We start from the raw sequence: 22,512 nt of genomic DNA on the forward strand, positions 1-22,512 counted from the left end.
TATTTCCAGAAGATGTAAATGTGCCGCGCGTATCGACCTGCACCCGAGGCAACGGCGCTGCGTTCAGCGAATTCAAACCGAACGGTAAGTAGAGATAATACCTAATTACCTACACTCCTACCTAAGTGTTACTACTATGTACTTGTATTTAATTTATTTATTGATTGATTGTGATATACTTGTTTCGTATTTATTTATTTATTGTGTCTATATTGATAGTACCTAGTACCTATACCTATCGTGTATGTGTGATAATCAATCAATCAAATAAATAAATAATACGTCATGATGTATGTATGTATACCGGGCCTCGAACTCTTTGTTGTCGTATCAACAGAAACGAACATATACTATTGTTCCTCGAATCATATTGCGGCCCTGAAAAGGGCCTTTTTTCTAAAATCACCATCAGCCATGAGTGACGGCGGCGCAGTGCATCGTCCATCATCACCACCACCACCGGCCGTTGTGCGTCGGCAGCATATATGTAGCGTAACAGCGGCAAGGTACGCAACACGAAACACAACAACAACACGCACGGTGGCGGTGAGGGTGACGAAGGTGTCGTAAATGTTTACGCCTTCTTCTCGGTCTTCTTGGGCAGGAGCACCGCCTGGATGTTGGGCAGTACACCGCCCTGGGCGATTGTGACTCCGGACAGAAGTTTGTTCAACTCCTCGTCGTTGCGGATGGCCAGCTGCAGATGCCTCGGTATGATTCTGGTCTTCTTGTTGTCTCTGGCAGCGTTGCCGGCCAACTCGAGAACCTCAGCGGCCAGGTACTCCATCACGGCGGCGAGGTAAACGGGAGCGCCAGCACCGACTCGCTCGGCATAGTTGCCCTTGCGTAGGAGCCTATGAATACGACCCACGGGGAATTGGAGACCCGCACGGTTCGAGCGGGACTTTGCCTTTCCCTTGACTTTGCCACCTTTACCGCGTCCAGACATAATTGCAAATTCTTTTACAAAATAAAACGAGCGCAAACACAAGACACTAGCGCACTGTAAGTGAGCGAGAGCGAGTTTGATTTAAAAAAAAGGAACACGCGCTTATATAGTTATAAAGAGACACGCCGTGCGCGAAACGTACAATGAACGATGAGTGTAACGTTAATGGGTGGGGGGGAGAACGTCGATGATTTCATCAATGTATCATTTTGACTGTGTTGGTCCGATATTATGATGCACATACATATATATGTTTAAGGATTACATACAGTGCGCGTCTATTATTATTTGTATCTCCTTTTGGCATTCACGGCACATAGTCCGATCCTTTGAGAGGCTTGCGTGGGGATATGTTATTATTATTATTACTATGAAATGGATACAGCCAGCCGGTTACCTATTATAAATGCGTAAGAGTTTGTGAGGATGTAGGTAGGTGTATGATGTGTGTTTGTTACATACACTTAACTCATTCGCGCGATGCAAAATCGAATGGACGATTTGTTATGAGTTACATTTGATACCTAGGTGGTACACAGGCATGGGTAGAATTAGATAGAATATACCTGTAACCAACTGTCTGTTTGTCAGGTACACCTACATCGTCAAGAAACTGTGTTTATAAATAGTTCACAGAATAAATTGTTAGCCCTGAAAAGGGCTTTTTGTTAGGTGGGCCAGGCGAGCCAGCGCGTGCGCGGCGCGCGCTGCGTTTCCCTCCTTCTTTGTGCCGTTGTTGCCGTGTTGGGTGACGGTGGTTGTTTTTCGCCGCGACAATGAACAACAGTCATCAAGCAAACAAACAACATAACACAGAAGAACAGCTGCTGCTGCTGCCGAGACGACGACAGAGCGATTACTTCTTGGAGGCGGGTGTCTTTTTCGCTGCGGCCTTTTTTTGTGTGGCGGCCGCCTTCTTCGGTTTGGGCGCCTTCGGCTTCTTCGTTGGCGGTTTAGCTGTCTTTTTCGCCTTGGGCGCTGCGGCGGCCTTCGCCTTCGCCGGTGCGGCCGCTTTCTTTGCCGCGGCGGGCTTCTTCTTGGCTGCCGCTGCCTTCTTGTCTTTAGCGGCGGAGGACGCCTTGCCCTTGGACGGCGACGAGGCAGACGACGAGGCGGCGCCAGAAGAAGCTCCCTTCTTCGACTTCGATGCGGCGGAGGCCGCTGCGGTGGCTTTCTTGGACTTGGCCGCCGCAGAAGATGCAGATTTCTTCGAACCGGCGGCCGCCGGTTTCTTGGAAGACGCAGATTTCGATTCCAATTTGAACGAGCCGGAAGCTCCTTTACCCTTGGTCTGTATGAGGGCACCGGACTCGACGGCGCTCTTGAGATACTTCCTTATGAACGGCGCCAATTTCTCCGCGTCGACTTTGTATTGGGCCGCGATGTATTTCTTGATCGCTTGAAGTGACGAGCCGCTCCTCTCCTTCAACTCTTTGATGGCATTGTTCACCATCTCCGAAGTTTTGGGATGAGTAGGTTTGGCTTTAGCCTTCTTCACACCACCGGCGGCCGCGCTCGCCTTGGGCTGTTTCTTCGCCGGCGTCGCTGGCGCTGATGCCTCGGATGCTACAGCCGTGTCTGCCATATCTCTGACTGATGATGATAATAATGATAATATAGATAAATTACAACAATACCGACCGGAGAGGCGGTGATGATCGTAAGTAACGTAAACTGAATGTGTTGTATAGTTGCAAGTTTATATCGAACATTTCGCCCGCATCGGAGTTTACCGTAACGCAAACCTATTTGCCGCGAGACGTTTTCTCATACGACATGTTCCAAGTTTTCACTACATAAGTTCAGAATAAATATTTTTTAAACAGTTTTAAGTCGGAGAGAAAAAAGAATTTCACGTTAGAATGAATATTTTTGAGTTCACCCACGACACATGGCAATCGTTGAGGTCGCCCGGCGGCCGGATCGCACCGTAGACGCGTTTATTTTGGCAGTAATATATCGCGAACAGCCCGGGTCGTGTTCAAAAGTGTTATTTCTCTATAAAAGCGGTGATAAAGGGCGTATCGCGTTTGCCCGACGAAAGCGAACATATCGAACTCCCCGAGCGGTAACGTTTCGTCATTATCCATCGATATATAGTACACATTAGAGCCTATCAAATCTAGGGTCGTAAAACAAGAGGCAGCCTAGCAGTCAGTAGCAGCAGAGCGCGGGCGACCAGCGTGTAGCTACCACCTATATAGTATTTGATGAAAAAAAAAAAGATAATATCATACCTATATATGTATTAGTTGCATACAAACACATACAACGACCGTTTCGCCAAATGCAATCGCAATAATACACCTATATAAATAAGACGCAAACTCACGGGGCGGCGATAGTGGTAGTAGAGTTGATACCTATCAATCTTGTCGCATACTTATAAATTTCTCTCTCGTTCGCGTGCCTATTGGGTTGTCTTTTAAAGTCATAGACACATCCTACAGACATATAGGTAGGTAGATAGATACGACAAGAGCATAGCCAACAACATGCGAGTCGGCCGGGTGGGTCCCAGAGAGAGACTCTCGACTGATCTAAGCTCATCGCCAATTATTTATATTTATTGCCTACTAAGTAGGTAAATATTATATTATACCTATACACAACTTGATTACATAGTGTTGTGAATATATATATATATATATACATAGGTAGGTAGGCATCAGAGAGAGGAGAGACCATATCATACCTAGGTGGTAGGTATCGACTGTTCGCATAGTCTTAGAAACGATTTTGAGATAAAAGGAATCATATGCGGCCCTGAAAAGGGCCTTTTTTATTTGTTACAGCGTTGAGTTGCTGTAAAAGTGCGAACGGATGGAAGCAGCAGCGTGCGTGTGTGTGTGTTAAGTTTGTTCGTGACACAACCTAGTGTATTAAACATATCAGTCAGTAGACTGCATAGAATAATACACTACGTTACTCACCACCACTCGCTACTACATCACATCACAAATCTCACACAGATACATGGCACAACGCGTAGAGTAATTGTGTGAGCGTAACTCATCAATCATCAGCTCTAACCGCCGAAACCGTAGAGGGTACGGCCCTGGCGCTTCAGAGCGTATACAACGTCCATAGCGGTGACGGTCTTCCTCTTCGCGTGCTCTGTGTAAGTGACCGCGTCGCGGATCACGTTCTCGAGGAACACCTTGAGCACACCACGCGTCTCCTCGTATATCAAACCGGAGATACGCTTGACACCTCCTCTGCGGGCCAAACGACGGATGGCCGGTTTGGTGATGCCCTGGATGTTATCACGAAGCACCTTCCTGTGACGCTTGGCTCCTCCCTTTCCAAGACCTTTCCCTCCCTTGCCGCGACCGGTCATTTTGTAGTAGTTTGATTGAGATTGACTTCAGCGAAAATCACGAGCTCGCACCGCAACCGATGCTTACAACAGTTACAGCCGGAATGCCTCTCGCAACCGGCTAAATTCTCGTATTTATAAGCGACCGAGCGAGCCGCGAGCGAGTGAGTGGGGAGATACCTATGCATGCGCGATATGCTTTTGGGCTTGCGTTGCGTGCGTACCTACCTACGTACGTACATACAACATACATATACTTATTATATATAATTGAAATAAATAGGTATATTTATTATCTTATTTAATTTTCAACAATTGCATTAATTATTTAATACATAAACAATCTATCCGGTGTCTACTCCTCGTCGAATGTAAACGACGTCTTTTAAATTTATTTAGAATCAATTTTATAAATTTTGACTTTTTCAGATGTTTTTCTATGTATCCAGCTCGAGTACAAGTTTTAATTTTGTTCTATGCTAATCAAATCATGACTTTTAATGGTAGTATGGTAGGCCTACTCTCACGAGATGTGTAAAATACAAACGCGCCGTCTAATTTAAGAAGAAAAAAATTACATATGTATGTATCTATGTCAGGCAATTGAAAATTATGTACGCTACTATCTATGGATATGTACCTATATAACCAGTTATGTGAACGGTTGAAGAGACTCGCAAAGTGTGTACAGAGAAACAATTATATTATCAGAATCATGTGCGGCCCTGAAAAGGGCCTTTTTGTTCGTCCGTTGTATGGATGAACGATACGGTGGAATATTATTATTTAGTGTCTTACGCTGGTCACCGACTGCCGGCAAGACAGACGGCAGACCACGAACAAACACCATGTAAACACCACACCGCACGCACAACATACATTCACGATGAATTTGTGTATTATATTATTTGGGTGCCTAAGCGCGCTCGCCCCTGATCCTGCGCGCCAGCTGAATGTCCTTTGGCATGATGGTGACGCGTTTGGCGTGGATCGCGCACAGATTGGTGTCTTCGAAGAGGCCTACCAGGTACGCCTCGCTGGCCTCCTGAAGAGCCATAACGGCCGAACTCTGGAAACGAAGATCGGTCTTGAAATCTTGTGCGATCTCACGCACGAGACGCTGGAAGGGCAGCTTGCGGATCAGGAGCTCAGTACTCTTCTGGTAACGACGGATCTCACGGAGTGCTACAGTTCCCGGCCTGTAACGATGGGGTTTCTTGACACCGCCGGTGGCGGGGGCGCTCTTGCGAGCCGCCTTAGTGGCTAGCTGTTTCCTGGGTGCCTTACCACCGGTAGATTTACGGGCCGTTTGCTTGGTACGAGCCATTTCTAACAAATGCAAAGCAAAACAAATGCAGAGAACGAACGACCTCACTCGATTAGCAACCGAACGCGAATGAGGCGAAAATTTCGAGAGCGTGTCTTTATATAGATCGCGCCGCTCGGACGTGCCGCGAGCGCCTGAACTGAATAGGTATGATGGGTATGGGTGAATAGTTGTTTTAAATGAAAATAATAATAATAATAATAAATAAATACATACGTATATATGCACCATAGGTATTTTAATGAAATTCTCTTTGATTTATAGTTGAAGTATAGTTTTTTTTTTCTTTCACAAAACGTATTTATCTTATATAGGTATGTAATAATAAAATAAAAATCTAACTTCTGTTTTTTTTTTCCTCTTTCTCTTATTTATCGCTTAATTATTAAATAGGTATGTATACATATATACCTATTATTTTTTAATCTCTCGTAGTTAATTAACAGTATTATAGATAGTTGTATGTTTACTACCGTACTACCTAATCTGTAAAATTGACATATAGCAGTTAAATAGCAGGAATCATTATGTTATTCGTTTATAAAAGTTACGAGTAGGCATGTATGTATGTATGTATGTATGTGTGTGTGTGTGTGTGCATGTGCGTGCGTATGTGGGCTGCGTTCAGACTATTTGACGTTATCAAGAAACATTTAAAAGCAAACAGAAAGATATTGTGGCCCTGAAAAGGGCCTTTTTCTCATTTCCACCCTTTCCCTTTGAACAGTGGAACAGTTCAAAAAGGCGGCGGTGTGTTCACACTGGCTCACAGTAGTTACGATTTACTTAGAGCTAGTGTATTTGGTGACGGCCTTCGTTCCCTCACTGACGGCGTGCTTGGCCAGCTCGCCGGGCAGCAGCAGCCTCACGGAGGTCTGCACCTCCCGGGACGTGATTGTGGAACGCTTGTTGTAGTGGGCCAAACGGGACGCCTCGGCAGCGATGCGTTCGAAGATGTCATTCACGAACGAGTTCATGATAGACATCGCCTTACTGGATATACCAGTGTCGGGATGAACCTGCTTCAGCACCTTGTAGATGTAGATGGCGTAACTCTCCTTCCTCTTGTGCTTCTTCTTCTTTTTATCAGTCTTGGAGATGTTCTTCTGGGCCTTGCCAGACTTCTTGGCGGCCTTACCACTTGTCTTCGGCGGCATATTTATTTATTTAATTGACAACGGTAACAGCGGTGATACAGACTGGCTCCGGTCGGCAACTGACTGGTTTCGTGTCGCAAAATCGTGGGCTTTCGTCTCATTCCGGTAAGGGGATGGGGAATCAGTGACGAGGCAACGGCCTCTTTACTGAGGTGTCGGTCGCTGTCTGTCAAAACAGACAGGTCGTTGGGTTGGGAAAGTGCCACAAGAATGGGGTCTGTCCTACTACCTATCTCAGGTCGCGATATCCGCTCAAGCCGGGAAGGGCCGGCGAGCTATCTCAGCGGGCGGGATAAGAAGAGACAAACCTATGTAATGGGGGGGTCACTGGGGGTCTGTTATGAGGTCTCTAGGGAACTGCTTAGAGTCGGGAGGACGGGCGTGGTACGGGGCCAACTCCTGTATGTGTGGCAGGGTCGACTCGTCTACACGCTTAAGTAGCCTCCTCGTTAGATGCCTAATATGGGCATCTAGGCTTTCCATCTGCAATCCTTTTTGGATCGTAGAGTTCCTCACGTAACGGGGGGCTTTCGTGATGACTCGGAGTGAAATCGATTGTTGGGCCTCCAGCTGATTTTTGCGCGTCTGGTTAGTGAGCGCGTACCACGCTGGAGCGGCGTATGTCAGTCGGGGCCGTATGTATGTTTTATACACACCGAGTTTCACTTTTAAGGGGAGAACTGAGTTTAAGACGGGACGCAAAACGGCTCGGGCAGCACGAGTAGAGTTGATAACGGCGTTAACTTGATCCTTCATCGTCAGGCGCCGATCGATTTGGACGCCCAGGTATTTAACCGGGCTAGTCCAAGCGATCTCTTGGTCCTGTAGACGGAGAGGAGGAGGCAGAGCGGTGCGGCTTACCACAATGGCTTGCGTTTTAGCTACATTGATCGACAGCCTCCAGCGGGATAACCATTCGGGGAGGGCATCGAGGGTTCTCTGGACTACCTTGGCGGCATGTATCGGACTGAGTGACGAAGCGTAGTACGCTGCGTCGTCGGCATACAGGGCTAGGTGAGAACCTTTTTCTAAAGGGATGTCATCGGTGTATCGCGCGTAGAGTACGGGAGAGAGGCAACTGCCTTGGGGAACGCCGGCCTCTATGGTGCGTACTGTAGAGGTGGCGTCTTCGACTGCTACTTGGAACTGTCTGTCTACGAGGAAGTTGGCCACGGTCTTGACGATTCGACGGGGAGTCGTAGAGGTGGACAATTTGTAGATCAGACCTGGGTGCCAGACACGGTCGAACGCTCCTTCCATGTCGAGAAAAACACCTACGGTTTTTTCCCCTTTATTGAAGGCTGTCGTCATATGGTGTAGTACCCTTGTGAGTTGGAGCGTGGTGGAGTGCTCGGCTCGAAAGCCGAATTGCTCGTTTCTGGGGGTCAAGTGAGGTGTGAGATGTAGTAATAACAATTTCTCGAACACCTTGGAGATGGTAGCGAGTAGCGTAATGGGGCGGTAACTCCCTGGATTCAAGACATTTTTGTGGGGCTTGGGAAGCATGATGACACGACCTAGTTTCCAAATGGAGGGGTAGTGGCCCGTGCGCAAGACTCCGTTATAGAGTCGCGTCAGAACTGCGATTGCTCGCGGAGGGAAGTGTCGCAGGGCTTCGTTGGGGATGCCATCGGGGCCTGGGGCTTTGCGTAGCTTCGTTTTCTTGACCATCCTAAGGACTTGACCCGGGGTAAAGACTATGGGGTCTTCGTCCGGGGGAATGGGACGACGGAAGTACTCGTCCAGGAGCTTCTGGATGTCTTCAGCTTGCTGAGGGTCATCAGAGGGGTTCGGTTTGAATCGCTGCTCTAAGTTATCCGCGAAGATTTCCGCTCTATCTTCCGCTCTGTACCGGGGGGTACCGTCGGAGGCGTTGAGGGGGCGAATAGGCTGAGGCTTATTGGAAACTTGCCTGCAGAGCCTGTGAATAGACGTCCAGTCGTCACTCGCCGACTCCATGGTCCGTAGCCAAGACTCGGAAGCCTCTGTTTCCAGAGCTTTCGCAATCTTTGCTGACATAGAGTTCACTCGAGTTTTGAGGGATGGGCATCTGGTTCGTTGCCAGCGTTTTCGCAGGGTTCTCTTTTCGGCTATCATCTCTAGAATGTAGAGGGGGGTAGGGCGTCTCTTGGGGGTACTAACGGTGTCAGAAGTAGCTTGTTTTAGGGCCTCTTGTGTTATTTCACAGATGTGGGAAGCTAACTGCTCTACGTCAGCCGCATTGCTGACCGGTGTCGAAGAGAGGTGCTGCTCTACATACGTGCTGAACTTAGCCCACTCAATTCGGGGTTTGGGGGGAGGGGTTGGCTTGGCAGTGTGGGACTCATCCACTGTTACGAGGACAGGCTGATGGTCGGAGTCCATGTTGTCGTTGAGCACTTCGGTGGTAACCTTTGACGCTGAAATGCCTTTGTACAGCGTGAGATCGATTACGTCCGGTAAGTAGGCGGCGGCTCCGGGGTAGTGAGTCGGTACTTCCGCGCCTCTCACCTCGTAACCCACTCTTTCAGAGTCGTCAAAGAGGCGGCGTCCATTTGGGCATATACGCGAGGAGTTCCAGGCGGTGTGTTTGCAGTTAAAGTCGCCGGCTACGATCGTTGGAAGGGACGAGTCCAGTAGGAGATGGATATCGGCCACTTTTAATTGATCGTTCGGTGGTTTATAAAGTGCGAACACACGAGTCGGAGTAGAGTCAATACATATCTCAACGCCTAGTGCGTAGATAGACTGAAGTTGCGCGCGTGGTATCGGTTGATGGATAATTTTCCTCTTGACCAAAACGGCGAGGCCTCTGTAAGCTGCGCCGTGGTCGGAGACTGCATCAAAACGATAGACATGATAATTTGGGAACTTCAGCTGATCCGATGCTCGCAAATGCGTTTCTGAGATCAGAATGATATCGGCGTTATGCTCGGTTACCAATGATTTCAGAAGGCTGCGTCTGACTTTGTTAAGTCCGTTGGCATTCCAGTGGATGATTTTAAGGGGTTTGTCACACACTGTTGGGCAGTAGTGAGGCCATTCCTCTGAGCACTATGGGGACGATGTCCTGGTCGGCTTGGTACGCAACCAGGATCTCGACTAGAAGGTCGATGACCGGCTGGACGTTCATCCTTCCCGTCTTGGTAGCGTCCTTTGCCTGTTCGGGACGTTGGGGCTCGGGTTGCTGAGGGGGGGTGGCCTTTCTAGGGGCGGGCTTCGGTTTGCCTCCTACAGCTGTGGGGCGCGGTTTGAGGGCGGGCTGCTCTGCCTGGGGCTGGGGTTGTTCGACTGGGGGGGAGCCCTTGGCTTTCCTACCTCGTCGCCTACGGCGCTTCGGTTTATCCGTGCGCTCAGTGGGGGCATTGGCCTCTGCCATGAGGGAGGTGGGCATCGTTTCTGCGGCGGGGGTTGTTGCAGCTTTTGGGGGGCGGCTGGGGGCGGCGGTCAGGAGGACCGTACCTGCCTTCTTATTGCGCATCTCCTTACGGAATACGGGGCAGGACACGTTGTTTGCCGTGTGCGAGCCCTTGCAGTTGGCGCAAGTTGCCGGTTCCTCTAGCGGGCGGGGGCATTCTCTAGCGAAATGCTCTTCGCCGCAGCGGACACAGGCGGGGCGGCGGTGGCAGTTGTGGGAGCTGTGCCGAAACTGCTGGCATCGGTGGCATTGGGCGGGGCCTTTTTTGCCACGCCAGGCTTCAATGGTGATCCCCGGCATGCATAGAAGTTCGCTGACTTCATAAATGGCGGGGATGGTCTCAGCATTCCGTTGGAGCTGCGCGAAAAATATGCAGCCCGGGCGGCCTTGACGCGCGCGTATGGGGCGCACGTATTCGGGCAGGAAGCCTAGGATGCGAAGTTCGTCCTCTATGTCGGACGGCTTCGTGTCGGCTGGTAGACCTCTAATGGCTACCTTTAGGCTGCGTTCTGCGGGGAGGGAGTAAGAGAACCAGGAAATACCTGCTTCCTTTTCTAGCTGCGTGAGGTACCGCTGGACTGCGCGGTACTCGTCCTCTTCGCGCGGCATAAAACGCACTCCTTTGCCGAAGGGGCGCGCGTTGGGAGCGTGGCCCATCCTCTTTTTGAGCTCCTTAAAATGGAAAGCCCAGTCGGGGAGGTGCTCCACAATGAGGGGTGGGTACCGGGGGCGGGGGGGCAGCTTAGTCGGGGGGGATTGTGGCACTTTTGCGGGGGCACAAGTTGCAGAAGGCAACTGGGAAGTGTGGGGTGCCGGCGAGGCAGGAGGCGACCTACGCGAGGGGTTGGTGGCGGCGGCGGCGGCGGCGTAACTAGTGACCGGCGACGTCACGACGACATCCATCTCCTCGAGCGACGGCATGGATAGCGCGGACGAACGAGGGGGTGTGCGCGGAGCGGGTACCGGTGGCGACGCGGGGGAGGCCTTCGAGGGCGGAGAGCGCGGGGCGGGGGTCGGGGGCATCTTCGCCCAAGCCGGGGTCGGAAGTCGCGGCGGCGATACGACGCGGGCCACCTTAAGGGTGGGTTCGTACGCGGGGCCGGTTTTCGACGGCTTAGGGACGGCGGCGGTACTCGCGGAGGATGCGGGCGCGGCGGGCACGGCGGTCGCGGAACGCGAGGCACGGCGCGGGTCGCGCTGCGGCTTCGGCGCGGTAGGGGCGTCCTCGGCGCTGAAAAATTCCTCCCCTCCAGATTGGACAGGGGAGGGAGACGGCGGGGGCTGGGAGGGGGCGCGTCCTGCTACAATCGCCCTCTGTATGAGGGACGCAGCCCCGGGGCTTTTCAGGAATTCCAGAGGGTTGTTCACCCTCTGGGGTCTCAATGGCCGCTTATGGGCCGAGGCGCGCCTAGGCGAAGCAGCGCCCGAAGTGGCCCTCGTAGGCTTCGACGGCGGCGGCATCTCAACCTCTGCGATGCGTAATCACATAGCAGAGGATGACATGCCTAGACCCCCTGGCAGGGCCAACCTCCCAAATAAAAATTTGGTGAGGGTAGTCCCGGAAACAGAGGCCCGCCGACGGCGACGAAAAAGAGGTCTCACTCACCTGGCTTGGTACGACCGAATGCGCTTATCCGGTCGCCTAGTAATAACTCGGCTAGGCAGAGCCCGGGGAACCCTTCGCTTGAAACCGCTTAGGGGCCGGGCCACAGACAGCCAAAGTATACCGACGGACGGTAAGCGCAGACAGCGCAATGGACAAAACGTTCCCCTCCGAACCCCGCACAATCCCAATAACTCGCGCACTGAGGCACGCACGGGCGCACAATAAGTCCGCACACGATTACACACTCACGCACGCACGATATTGCACTGCACTGGGTTCGCACTGTAACTACTGTGGTCCGTGTACACTACCGTCACACATCCAAAGGGAGGAAATGGTGTAGCCAGGGGCATTCATCGTGTCGCAAAATATCAAGATTTTTTATTATATTTACTCGATTGGATCGCAAACGGTGTCAGGGTAAACGAGCGTGTGCACCAATCAGATTCACGCATTCACCGAACGAGAGGGGGGGGGGGGGTGTGTGTGTCAAACCCCCCCCCCCCCCTCCCCACACCTCCAACTACTAGGTACCTTGCTGCCGCCTTAGGTGTGAAATAGGAATGAATGAATATCAAACCAAATGCAAATATGTATAAATCTAATTCTATCTATAATCAATCATCGATCGAGAAAATTTAACGTAGGTACCAGATAATAATATGTCATTAATGAAATGTTAATTACATATCTATCTATATTTCCAGAAGATGTAAATGTGCCGCGCGTATCGACCTGCACCCGAGGCAACGGCGCTGCGTTCAGCGAATTCAAACCGAACGGTAAGTAGAGATAATACCTAATTACCTACACTCCTACCTAAGTGTTACTACTATGTACTTGTATTTAATTTATTTATTGATTGATTGTGATATACTTGTTTCGTATTTATTTATTTATTGTGTCTATATTGATAGTACCTAGTACCTATACCTATCGTGTATGTGTGATAATCAATCAATCAAATAAATAAATAATACGTCATGATGTATGTATGTATACCGGGCCTCGAACTCTTTGTTGTCGTATCAACAGAAACGAACATATACTATTGTTCCTCGAATCATATTGCGGCCCTGAAAAGGGCCTTTTTTCTAAAATCACCATCAGCCATGAGTGACGGCGGCGCAGTGCATCGTCCATCATCACCACCACCACCGGCCGTTGTGCGTCGGCAGCATATATGTAGCGTAACAGCGGCAAGGTACGCAACACGAAACACAACAACAACACGCACGGTGGCGGTGAGGGTGACGAAGGTGTCGTAAATGTTTACGCCTTCTTCTCGGTCTTCTTGGGCAGGAGCACCGCCTGGATGTTGGGCAGTACACCGCCCTGGGCGATTGTGACTCCGGACAGAAGTTTGTTCAACTCCTCGTCGTTGCGGATGGCCAGCTGCAGATGCCTCGGTATGATTCTGGTCTTCTTGTTGTCTCTGGCAGCGTTGCCGGCCAACTCGAGAACCTCAGCGGCCAGGTACTCCATCACGGCGGCGAGGTAAACGGGAGCGCCAGCACCGACTCGCTCGGCATAGTTGCCCTTGCGTAGGAGCCTATGAATACGACCCACGGGGAATTGGAGACCCGCACGGTTCGAGCGGGACTTTGCCTTTCCCTTGACTTTGCCACCTTTACCGCGTCCAGACATAATTGCAAATTCTTTTACAAAATAAAACGAGCGCAAACACAAGACACTAGCGCACTGTAAGTGAGCGAGAGCGAGTTTGATTTAAAAAAAAGGAACACGCGCTTATATAGTTATAAAGAGACACGCCGTGCGCGAAACGTACAATGAACGATGAGTGTAACGTTAATGGGTGGGGGGGAGAACGTCGATGATTTCATCAATGTATCATTTTGACTGTGTTGGTCCGATATTATGATGCACATACATATATATGTTTAAGGATTACATACAGTGCGCGTCTATTATTATTTGTATCTCCTTTTGGCATTCACGGCACATAGTCCGATCCTTTGAGAGGCTTGCGTGGGGATATGTTATTATTATTATTACTATGAAATGGATACAGCCAGCCGGTTACCTATTATAAATGCGTAAGAGTTTGTGAGGATGTAGGTAGGTGTATGATGTGTGTTTGTTACATACACTTAACTCATTCGCGCGATGCAAAATCGAATGGACGATTTGTTATGAGTTACATTTGATACCTAGGTGGTACACAGGCATGGGTAGAATTAGATAGAATATACCTGTAACCAACTGTCTGTTTGTCAGGTACACCTACATCGTCAAGAAACTGTGTTTATAAATAGTTCACAGAATAAATTGTTAGCCCTGAAAAGGGCTTTTTGTTAGGTGGGCCAGGCGAGCCAGCGCGTGCGCGGCGCGCGCTGCGTTTCCCTCCTTCTTTGTGCCGTTGTTGCCGTGTTGGGTGACGGTGGTTGTTTTTCGCCGCGACAATGAACAACAGTCATCAAGCAAACAAACAACATAACACAGAAGAACAGCTGCTGCTGCTGCCGAGACGACGACAGAGCGATTACTTCTTGGAGGCGGGTGTCTTTTTCGCTGCGGCCTTTTTTTGTGTGGCGGCCGCCTTCTTCGGTTTGGGCGCCTTCGGCTTCTTCGTTGGCGGTTTAGCTGTCTTTTTCGCCTTGGGCGCTGCGGCGGCCTTCGCCTTCGCCGGTGCGGCCGCTTTCTTTGCCGCGGCGGGCTTCTTCTTGGCTGCCGCTGCCTTCTTGTCTTTAGCGGCGGAGGATGCCTTGCCCTTGGACGGCGACGAGGCAGACGACGAGGCGGCGCCAGAAGAAGCTCCCTTCTTCGACTTCGATGCGGCGGAGGCCGCTGCGGTGGCTTTCTTGGACTTGGCCGCCGCAGAAGATGCAGATTTCTTCGAACCGGCGGCCGCCGGTTTCTTGGAAGACGCAGATTTCGATTCCAATTTGAACGAGCCGGAAGCTCCTTTACCCTTGGTCTGTATGAGGGCACCGGACTCGACGGCGCTCTTGAGATACTTCCTTATGAACGGCGCCAATTTCTCCGCGTCGACTTTGTATTGGGCCGCGATGTATTTCTTGATCGCTTGAAGTGACGAGCCGCTCCTCTCCTTCAACTCTTTGATGGCATTGTTCACCATCTCCGAAGTTTTGGGATGAGTAGGTTTGGCTTTAGCCTTCTTCACACCACCGGCGGCCGCGCTCGCCTTGGGCTGTTTCTTCGCCGGCGTCGCTGGCGCTGATGCCTCGGATGCTACAGCCGTGTCTGCCATATCTCTGACTGATGATGATAATAATGATAATATAGATAAATTACAACAATACCGACCGGAGAGGCGGTGATGATCGTAAGTAACGTAAACTGAATGTGTTGTATAGTTGCAAGTTTATATCGAACATTTCGCCCGCATCGGAGTTTACCGTAACGCAAACCTATTTGCCGCGAGACGTTTTCTCATACGACATGTTCCAAGTTTTCACTACATAAGTTCAGAATAAATATTTTTTAAACAGTTTTAAGTCGGAGAGAAAAAAGAATTTCACGTTAGAATGAATATTTTTGAGTTCACCCACGACACATGGCAATCGTTGAGGTCGCCCGGCGGCCGGATCGCACCGTAGACGCGTTTATTTTGGCAGTAATATATCGCGAACAGCCCGGGTCGTGTTCAAAAGTGTTATTTCTCTATAAAAGCGGTGATAAAGGGCGTATCGCGTTTGCCCGACGAAAGCGAACATATCGAACTCCCCGAGCGGTAACGTTTCGTCATTATCCATCGATATATAGTACACATTAGAGCCTATCAAATCTAGGGTCGTAAAACAAGAGGCAGCCTAGCAGTCAGTAGCAGCAGAGCGCGGGCGACCAGCGTGTAGCTACCACCTATATAGTATTTGATGAAAAAAAAAAAGATAATATCATACCTATATATGTATTAGTTGCATACAACGACCGTTTCGCCAAATGCAATCGCAATAATACACCTATATAAATAAGACGCAAACTCACGGGGCGGCGATAGTGGTAGTAGAGTTGATACCTATCAATCTTGTCGCATACTTATAAATTTCTCTCTCGTTCGCGTGCCTATTGGGTTGTCTTTTAAAGTCATAGACACATCCTACAGACATATAGGTAGGTAGATAGATACGACAAGAGCATAGCCAACAACATGCGAGTCGGCCGGGTGGGTCCCAGAGAGAGACTCTCGACTGATCTAAGCTCATCGCCAATTATTTATATTTATTGCCTACTAAGTAGGTAAATATTATATTATACCTATACACAACTTGATTACATAGTGTTGTGAATATATATATATATATATACATAGGTAGGTAGGCATCAGAGAGAGGAGAGACCATATCATACCTAGGTGGTAGGTATCGACTGTTCGCATAGTCTTAGAAACGATTTTGAGATAAAAGGAATCATATGCGGCCCTGAAAAGGGCCTTTTTTATTTGTTACAGCGTTGAGTTGCTGTAAAAGTGCGAACGGATGGAAGCAGCAGCGTGCGTGTGTGTGTGTTAAGTTTGTTCGTGACACAACCTAGTGTATTAAACATATCAGTCAGTAGACTGCATAGAATAATACACTACGTTACTCACCACCACTCGCTACTACATCACATCACAAATCTCACACAGATACATGGCACAACGCGTAGAGTAATTGTGTGAGCGTAACTCATCAATCATCAGCTCTAACCGCCGAAACCGTAGAGGGTACGGCCCTGGCGCTTCAGAGCGTATACAACGTCCATAGCGGTGACGGTCTTCCTCTTCGCGTGCTCTGTGTAAGTGACCGCGTCGCGGATCACGTTCTCGAGGAACACCTTGAGCACACCACGCGTCTCCTCGTATATCAAACCGGAGATACGCTTGACACCTCCTCTGCGGGCCAAACGACGGATGGCCGGTTTGGTGATGCCCTGGATGTTATCACGAAGCACCTTCCTGTGACGCTTGGCTCCTCCCTTTCCAAGACCTTTCCCTCCCTTGCCGCGACCGGTCATTTTGTAGTAGTTTGATTGAGATTGACTTCAGCGAAAATCACGAGCTCGCACCGCAACCGATGCTTACAACAGTTACAGCCGGAATGCCTCTCGCAACCGGCTAAATTCTCGTATTTATAAGCGACCGAGCGAGCCGCGAGCGAGTGAGTGGGGAGATACCTATGCATGCGCGATATGCTTTTGGGCTTGCGTTGCGTGCGTACCTACCTACGTACGTACATACAACATACATATACTTATTATATATAATTGAAATAAATAGGTATATTTATTATCTTATTTAATTTTCAACAATTGCATTAATTATTTAATACATAAACAATCTATCCGGTGTCTACTCCTCGTCGAATGTAAACGACGTCTTTTAAATTTATTTAGAATCAATTTTATAAATTTTGACTTTTTCAGATGTTTTTCTATGTATCCAGCTCGAGTACAAGTTTTAATTTTGTTCTATGCTAATCAAATCATGACTTTTAATGGTAGTATGGTAGGCCTATGTAGTGACAGCGTGCAAAATACAAACGCGCCGTCTAATTTAAGAAGAAAAAAATTACATATGTATGTATCTATGTCAGGCAATTGAAAATTATGTACGCTACTATCTATGGATATGTACCTATATAACCAGTTATGTGAACGGTTGAAGAGACTCGCAAAGTGTGTACAGAGAAACAATTATATTATCAGAATCATGTGCGGCCCTGAAAAGGGCCTTTTTGTTCGTCCGTTGTATGGATGAACGATACGGTGGAATATTATTATTTAGTGTCTTACGCTGGTCACCGACTGCCGGCAAGACAGACGGCAGACCACGAACAAACACCATGTAAACACCACACCGCACGCACAACATACATTCACGATGAATTTGTGTATTATATTATTTGGGTGCCTAAGCGCGCTCGCCCCTGATCCTGCGCGCCAGCTGAATGTCCTTTGGCATGATGGTGACGCGTTTGGCGTGGATCGCGCACAGATTGGTGTCTTCGAAGAGGCCTACCAGGTACGCCTCGCTGGCCTCCTGAAGAGCCATAACGGCCGAACTCTGGAAACGAAGATCGGTCTTGAAATCTTGTGCGATCTCACGCACGAGACGCTGGAAGGGCAGCTTGCGGATCAGGAGCTCAGTACTCTTCTGGTAACGACGGATCTCACGGAGTGCTACAGTTCCCGGCCTGTAACGATGGGGTTTCTTGACACCGCCGGTGGCGGGGGCGCTCTTGCGAGCCGCCTTAGTGGCTAGCTGTTTCCTGGGTGCCTTACCACCGGTAGATTTACGGGCCGTTTGCTTGGTACGAGCCATTTCTAACAAATGCAAAGCAAAACAAATGCAGAGAACGAACGACCTCACTCGATTAGCAACCGAACGCGAATGAGGCGAAAATTTCGAGAGCGTGTCTTTATATAGATCGCGCCGCTCGGACGTGCCGCGAGCGCCTGAACTGAATAGGTATGATGGGTATGGGTGAATAGTTGTTTTAAATGAAAATAATAATAATAATAATAAATAAATACATACGTATATATGCACCATAGGTATTTTAATGAAATTCTCTTTGATTTATAGTTGAAGTATAGTTTTTTTTTTCTTTCACAAAACGTATTTATCTTATATAGGTATGTAATAATAAAATAAAAATCTAACTTCTGTTTTTTTTTTCCTCTTTCTCTTATTTATCGCTTAATTATTAAATAGGTATGTATACATATATACCTATTATTTTTTAATCTCTCGTAGTTAATTAACAGTATTATAGATAGTTGTATGTTTACTACCGTACTACCTAATCTGTAAAATTGACATATAGCAGTTAAATAGCAGGAATCATTATGTTATTCGTTTATAAAAGTTACGAGTAGGCATGTATGTATGTATGTATGTATGTGTGTGTGTGTGTGTGCATGTGCGTGCGTATGTGGGCTGCGTTCAGACTATTTGACGTTATCAAGAAACATTTAAAAGCAAACAGAAAGATATTGTGGCCCTGAAAAGGGCCTTTTTCTCATTTCCACCCTTTCCCTTTGAACAGTGGAACAGTTCAAAAAGGCGGCGGTGTGTTCACACTGGCTCACAGTAGTTACGATTTACTTAGAGCTAGTGTATTTGGTGACGGCCTTCGTTCCCTCACTGACGGCGTGCTTGGCCAGCTCGCCGGGCAGCAGCAGCCTCACGGAGGTCTGCACCTCCCGGGACGTGATTGTGGAACGCTTGTTGTAGTGGGCCAAACGGGACGCCTCGGCAGCGATGCGTTCGAAGATGTCATTCACGAACGAGTTCATGATAGACATCGCCTTACTGGATATACCAGTGTCGGGATGAACCTGCTTCAGCACCTTGTAGATGTAGATGGCGTAACTCTCCTTCCTCTTGTGCTTCTTCTTCTTTTTATCAGTCTTGGAGATGTTCTTCTGGGCCTTGCCAGACTTCTTGGCGGCCTTACCACTTGTCTTCGGCGGCATATTTATTTATTTAATTGACAACGGTAACAGCGGTGATACAGACTGGCTCCGGTCGGCAACTGACTGGTTTCGTGTCGCAAAATATCAAGATTTTTTATTATATTTACTCGATTGGATCGCAAACGGTGTCAGGGTAAACGAGCGTGTGCACCAATCAGATTCACGCATTCACCGAACGAGAGGGGGGGGGGGGGTGTGTGTGTCAAACCCCCCCCCCCCCCCTCCCCACACCTCCAACTACTAGGTACCTTGCTGCCGCCTTAGGTGTGAAATAGGAATGAATGAATATCAAACCAAATGCAAATATGTATAAATCTAATTCTATCTATAATCAATCATCGATCGAGAAAATTTAACGTAGGTACCAGATAATAATATGTCATTAATGAAATGTTAATTACATATCTATCTATATTTCCAGAAGATGTAAATGTGCCGCGCGTATCGACCTGCACCCGAGGCAACGGCGCTGCGTTCAGCGAATTCAAACCGAACGGTAAGTAGAGATAATACCTAATTACCTACACTCCTACCTAAGTGTTACTACTATGTACTTGTATTTAATTTATTTATTGATTGATTGTGATATACTTGTTTCGTATTTATTTATTTATTGTGTCTATATTGATAGTACCTAGTACCTATACCTATCGTGTATGTGTGATAATCAATCAATCAAATAAATAAATAATACGTCATGATGTATGTATGTATACCGGGCCTCGAACTCTTTGTTGTCGTATCAACAGAAACGAACATATACTATTGTTCCTCGAATCATATTGCGGCCCTGAAAAGGGCCTTTTTTCTAAAATCACCATCAGCCATGAGTGACGGCGGCGCAGTGCATCGTCCATCATCACCACCACCACCGGCCGTTGTGCGTCGGCAGCATATATGTAGCGTAACAGCGGCAAGGTACGCAACACGAAACACAACAACAACACGCACGGTGGCGGTGAGGGTGACGAAGGTGTCGTAAATGTTTACGCCTTCTTCTCGGTCTTCTTGGGCAGGAGCACCGCCTGGATGTTGGGCAGTACACCGCCCTGGGCGATTGTGACTCCGGACAGAAGTTTGTTCAACTCCTCGTCGTTGCGGATGGCCAGCTGCAGATGCCTCGGTATGATTCTGGTCTTCTTGTTGTCTCTGGCAGCGTTGCCGGCCAACTCGAGAACCTCAGCGGCCAGGTACTCCATCACGGCGGCGAGGTAAACGGGAGCGCCAGCACCGACTCGCTCGGCATAGTTGCCCTTGCGTAGGAGCCTATGAATACGACCCACGGGGAATTGGAGACCCGCACGGTTCGAGCGGGACTTTGCCTTTCCCTTGACTTTGCCACCTTTACCGCGTCCAGACATAATTGCAAATTCTTTTACAAAATAAAACGAGCGCAAACACAAGACACTAGCGCACTGTAAGTGAGCGAGAGCGAGTTTGATTTAAAAAAAAGGAACACGCGCTTATATAGTTATAAAGAGACACGCCGTGCGCGAAACGTACAATGAACGATGAGTGTAACGTTAATGGGTGGGGGGGAGAACGTCGATGATTTCATCAATGTATCATTTTGACTGTGTTGGTCCGATATTATGATGCACATACATATATATGTTTAAGGATTACATACAGTGCGCGTCTATTATTATTTGTATCTCCTTTTGGCATTCACGGCACATAGTCCGATCCTTTGAGAGGCTTGCGTGGGGATATGTTATTATTATTATTACTATGAAATGGATACAGCCAGCCGGTTACCTATTATAAATGCGTAAGAGTTTGTGAGGATGTAGGTAGGTGTATGATGTGTGTTTGTTACATACACTTAACTCATTCGCGCGATGCAAAATCGAATGGACGATTTGTTATGAGTTACATTTGATACCTAGGTGGTACACAGGCATGGGTAGAATTAGATAGAATATACCTGTAACCAACTGTCTGTTTGTCAGGTACACCTACATCGTCAAGAAACTGTGTTTATAAATAGTTCACAGAATAAATTGTTAGCCCTGAAAAGGGCTTTTTGTTAGGTGGGCCAGGCGAGCCAGCGCGTGCGCGGCGCGCGCTGCGTTTCCCTCCTTCTTTGTGCCGTTGTTGCCGTGTTGGGTGACGGTGGTTGTTTTTCGCCGCGACAATGAACAACAGTCATCAAGCAAACAAACAACATAACACAGAAGAACAGCTGCTGCTGCTGCCGAGACGACGACAGAGCGATTACTTCTTGGAGGCGGGTGTCTTTTTCGCTGCGGCCTTTTTTTGTGTGGCGGCCGCCTTCTTCGGTTTGGGCGCCTTCGGCTTCTTCGTTGGCGGTTTAGCTGTCTTTTTCGCCTTGGGCGCTGCGGCGGCCTTCGCCTTCGCCGGTGCGGCCGCTTTCTTTGCCGCGGCGGGCTTCTTCTTGGCTGCCGCTGCCTTCTTGTCTTTAGCGGCGGAGGACGCCTTGCCCTTGGACGGCGACGAGGCAGACGACGAGGCGGCGCCAGAAGAAGCTCCCTTCTTCGACTTCGATGCGGCGGAGGCCGCTGCGGTGGCTTTCTTGGACTTGGCCGCCGCAGAAGATGCAGATTTCTTCGAACCGGCGGCCGCCGGTTTCTTGGAAGACGCAGATTTCGATTCCAATTTGAACGAGCCGGAAGCTCCTTTACCCTTGGTCTGTATGAGGGCACCGGACTCGACGGCGCTCTTGAGATACTTCCTTATGAACGGCGCCAATTTCTCCGCGTCGACTTTGTATTGGGCCGCGATGTATTTCTTGATCGCTTGAAGTGACGAGCCGCTCCTCTCCTTCAACTCTTTGATGGCATTGTTCACCATCTCCGAAGTTTTGGGATGAGTAGGTTTGGCTTTAGCCTTCTTCACACCACCGGCGGCCGCGCTCGCCTTGGGCTGTTTCTTCGCCGGCGTCGCTGGCGCTGATGCCTCGGATGCTACAGCCGTGTCTGCCATATCTCTGACTGATGATGATAATAATGATAATATAGATAAATTACAACAATACCGACCGGAGAGGCGGTGATGATCGTAAGTAACGTAAACTGAATGTGTTGTATAGTTGCAAGTTTATATCGAACATTTCGCCCGCATCGGAGTTTACCGTAACGCAAACCTATTTGCCGCGAGACGTTTTCTCATACGACATGTTCCAAGTTTTCACTACATAAGTTCAGAATAAATATTTTTTAAACAGTTTTAAGTCGGAGAGAAAAAAGAATTTCACGTTAGAATGAATATTTTTGAGTTCACCCACGACACATGGCAATCGTTGAGGTCGCCCGGCGGCCGGATCGCACCGTAGACGCGTTTATTTTGGCAGTAAT

The 22,512-nt window shown here is 48.7% G+C and overlaps 12 protein-coding genes across 12 annotated transcripts; all 12 read right to left on the bottom strand.

Moving 5' to 3' along the window:
- Positions 1-187: 187 nt before the first annotated feature.
- LOC128682374 (histone H2A) lies at positions 188-996 on the bottom strand. Its single transcript, XM_053767029.2, has one exon. It carries the CDS (start codon positions 947-949, stop codon positions 575-577), a length of 375 nt encoding a protein of 124 aa, XP_053623004.1. The 5' UTR covers positions 950-996; the 3' UTR covers positions 188-574.
- Positions 997-1,805: 809 nt separating this feature from the next.
- On the bottom strand, positions 1,806-2,750 carry LOC128682373 (histone H1B-like). Its single transcript, XM_053767028.2, has one exon. The coding sequence runs from the start codon at positions 2,532-2,534 to the stop codon at positions 1,806-1,808; it is 729 nt and encodes a 242-aa protein (XP_053623003.1). The 5' UTR covers positions 2,535-2,750.
- An 863-nt stretch (positions 2,751-3,613) lies between these two features.
- On the bottom strand, positions 3,614-4,309 carry LOC135310027 (histone H4). The gene has a single exon (XM_064436959.1). It carries the CDS (start codon positions 4,287-4,289, stop codon positions 3,978-3,980), a length of 312 nt encoding a protein of 103 aa, XP_064293029.1. The 5' UTR covers positions 4,290-4,309; the 3' UTR covers positions 3,614-3,977.
- Positions 4,310-4,826: 517 nt separating this feature from the next.
- On the bottom strand, positions 4,827-5,744 carry LOC135310026 (histone H3). The gene has a single exon (XM_064436958.1). The coding sequence runs from the start codon at positions 5,593-5,595 to the stop codon at positions 5,185-5,187; it is 411 nt and encodes a 136-aa protein (XP_064293028.1). The 5' UTR covers positions 5,596-5,744; the 3' UTR covers positions 4,827-5,184.
- Positions 5,745-5,955: 211 nt separating this feature from the next.
- LOC128682385 (histone H2B) lies at positions 5,956-6,808 on the bottom strand. Its single transcript, XM_053767039.2, has one exon. It carries the CDS (start codon positions 6,750-6,752, stop codon positions 6,378-6,380), a length of 375 nt encoding a protein of 124 aa, XP_053623014.1. The 5' UTR covers positions 6,753-6,808; the 3' UTR covers positions 5,956-6,377.
- A 5,832-nt stretch (positions 6,809-12,640) lies between these two features.
- On the bottom strand, positions 12,641-13,449 carry LOC128682383 (histone H2A). Its single transcript, XM_053767037.2, has one exon. The coding sequence runs from the start codon at positions 13,400-13,402 to the stop codon at positions 13,028-13,030; it is 375 nt and encodes a 124-aa protein (XP_053623012.1). The 5' UTR covers positions 13,403-13,449; the 3' UTR covers positions 12,641-13,027.
- Positions 13,450-14,258: 809 nt separating this feature from the next.
- Positions 14,259-15,203, bottom strand: LOC128682381 (histone H1B-like). Its single transcript, XM_053767035.2, has one exon. The coding sequence runs from the start codon at positions 14,985-14,987 to the stop codon at positions 14,259-14,261; it is 729 nt and encodes a 242-aa protein (XP_053623010.1). The 5' UTR covers positions 14,988-15,203.
- Positions 15,204-16,059: 856 nt separating this feature from the next.
- On the bottom strand, positions 16,060-16,828 carry LOC135310025 (histone H4). The gene has a single exon (XM_064436957.1). It carries the CDS (start codon positions 16,730-16,732, stop codon positions 16,421-16,423), a length of 312 nt encoding a protein of 103 aa, XP_064293027.1. The 5' UTR covers positions 16,733-16,828; the 3' UTR covers positions 16,060-16,420.
- A 225-nt stretch (positions 16,829-17,053) lies between these two features.
- Positions 17,054-18,187, bottom strand: LOC128682387 (histone H3). Its single transcript, XM_053767040.1, has one exon. The coding sequence runs from the start codon at positions 18,036-18,038 to the stop codon at positions 17,628-17,630; it is 411 nt and encodes a 136-aa protein (XP_053623015.1). The 5' UTR covers positions 18,039-18,187; the 3' UTR covers positions 17,054-17,627.
- Positions 18,188-18,398: 211 nt separating this feature from the next.
- Positions 18,399-19,277, bottom strand: LOC128682384 (histone H2B). The gene has a single exon (XM_053767038.2). It carries the CDS (start codon positions 19,193-19,195, stop codon positions 18,821-18,823), a length of 375 nt encoding a protein of 124 aa, XP_053623013.1. The 5' UTR covers positions 19,196-19,277; the 3' UTR covers positions 18,399-18,820.
- A 517-nt stretch (positions 19,278-19,794) lies between these two features.
- LOC128682382 (histone H2A) lies at positions 19,795-20,603 on the bottom strand. Its single transcript, XM_053767036.2, has one exon. It carries the CDS (start codon positions 20,554-20,556, stop codon positions 20,182-20,184), a length of 375 nt encoding a protein of 124 aa, XP_053623011.1. The 5' UTR covers positions 20,557-20,603; the 3' UTR covers positions 19,795-20,181.
- Positions 20,604-21,412: 809 nt separating this feature from the next.
- Positions 21,413-22,357, bottom strand: LOC128682380 (histone H1B-like). Its single transcript, XM_053767034.2, has one exon. The coding sequence runs from the start codon at positions 22,139-22,141 to the stop codon at positions 21,413-21,415; it is 729 nt and encodes a 242-aa protein (XP_053623009.1). The 5' UTR covers positions 22,142-22,357.
- Positions 22,358-22,512: the final 155 nt, after the last annotated feature.

The sequence above is a fragment of the Plodia interpunctella genome, chromosome 30, assembly GCF_027563975.2.
Source record: "Plodia interpunctella isolate USDA-ARS_2022_Savannah chromosome 30, ilPloInte3.2, whole genome shotgun sequence".
Lineage (NCBI taxonomy): Eukaryota > Metazoa > Arthropoda > Insecta > Lepidoptera > Pyralidae > Plodia > Plodia interpunctella.

Coding starts and splice junctions, on each gene's coding strand:
- LOC128682374 (XM_053767029.2), bottom strand. CDS start 949: ATGTCTGGACGCGGTAAAGGTGGCAAAGTCAAGGGAAAGGCAAAGTCC.
- LOC128682373 (XM_053767028.2), bottom strand. CDS start 2,534: ATGGCAGACACGGCTGTAGCATCCGAGGCATCAGCGCCAGCGACGCCG.
- LOC135310027 (XM_064436959.1), bottom strand. CDS start 4,289: ATGACCGGTCGCGGCAAGGGAGGGAAAGGTCTTGGAAAGGGAGGAGCC.
- LOC135310026 (XM_064436958.1), bottom strand. CDS start 5,595: ATGGCTCGTACCAAGCAAACGGCCCGTAAATCTACCGGTGGTAAGGCA.
- LOC128682385 (XM_053767039.2), bottom strand. CDS start 6,752: ATGCCGCCGAAGACAAGTGGTAAGGCCGCCAAGAAGTCTGGCAAGGCC.
- LOC128682383 (XM_053767037.2), bottom strand. CDS start 13,402: ATGTCTGGACGCGGTAAAGGTGGCAAAGTCAAGGGAAAGGCAAAGTCC.
- LOC128682381 (XM_053767035.2), bottom strand. CDS start 14,987: ATGGCAGACACGGCTGTAGCATCCGAGGCATCAGCGCCAGCGACGCCG.
- LOC135310025 (XM_064436957.1), bottom strand. CDS start 16,732: ATGACCGGTCGCGGCAAGGGAGGGAAAGGTCTTGGAAAGGGAGGAGCC.
- LOC128682387 (XM_053767040.1), bottom strand. CDS start 18,038: ATGGCTCGTACCAAGCAAACGGCCCGTAAATCTACCGGTGGTAAGGCA.
- LOC128682384 (XM_053767038.2), bottom strand. CDS start 19,195: ATGCCGCCGAAGACAAGTGGTAAGGCCGCCAAGAAGTCTGGCAAGGCC.
- LOC128682382 (XM_053767036.2), bottom strand. CDS start 20,556: ATGTCTGGACGCGGTAAAGGTGGCAAAGTCAAGGGAAAGGCAAAGTCC.
- LOC128682380 (XM_053767034.2), bottom strand. CDS start 22,141: ATGGCAGACACGGCTGTAGCATCCGAGGCATCAGCGCCAGCGACGCCG.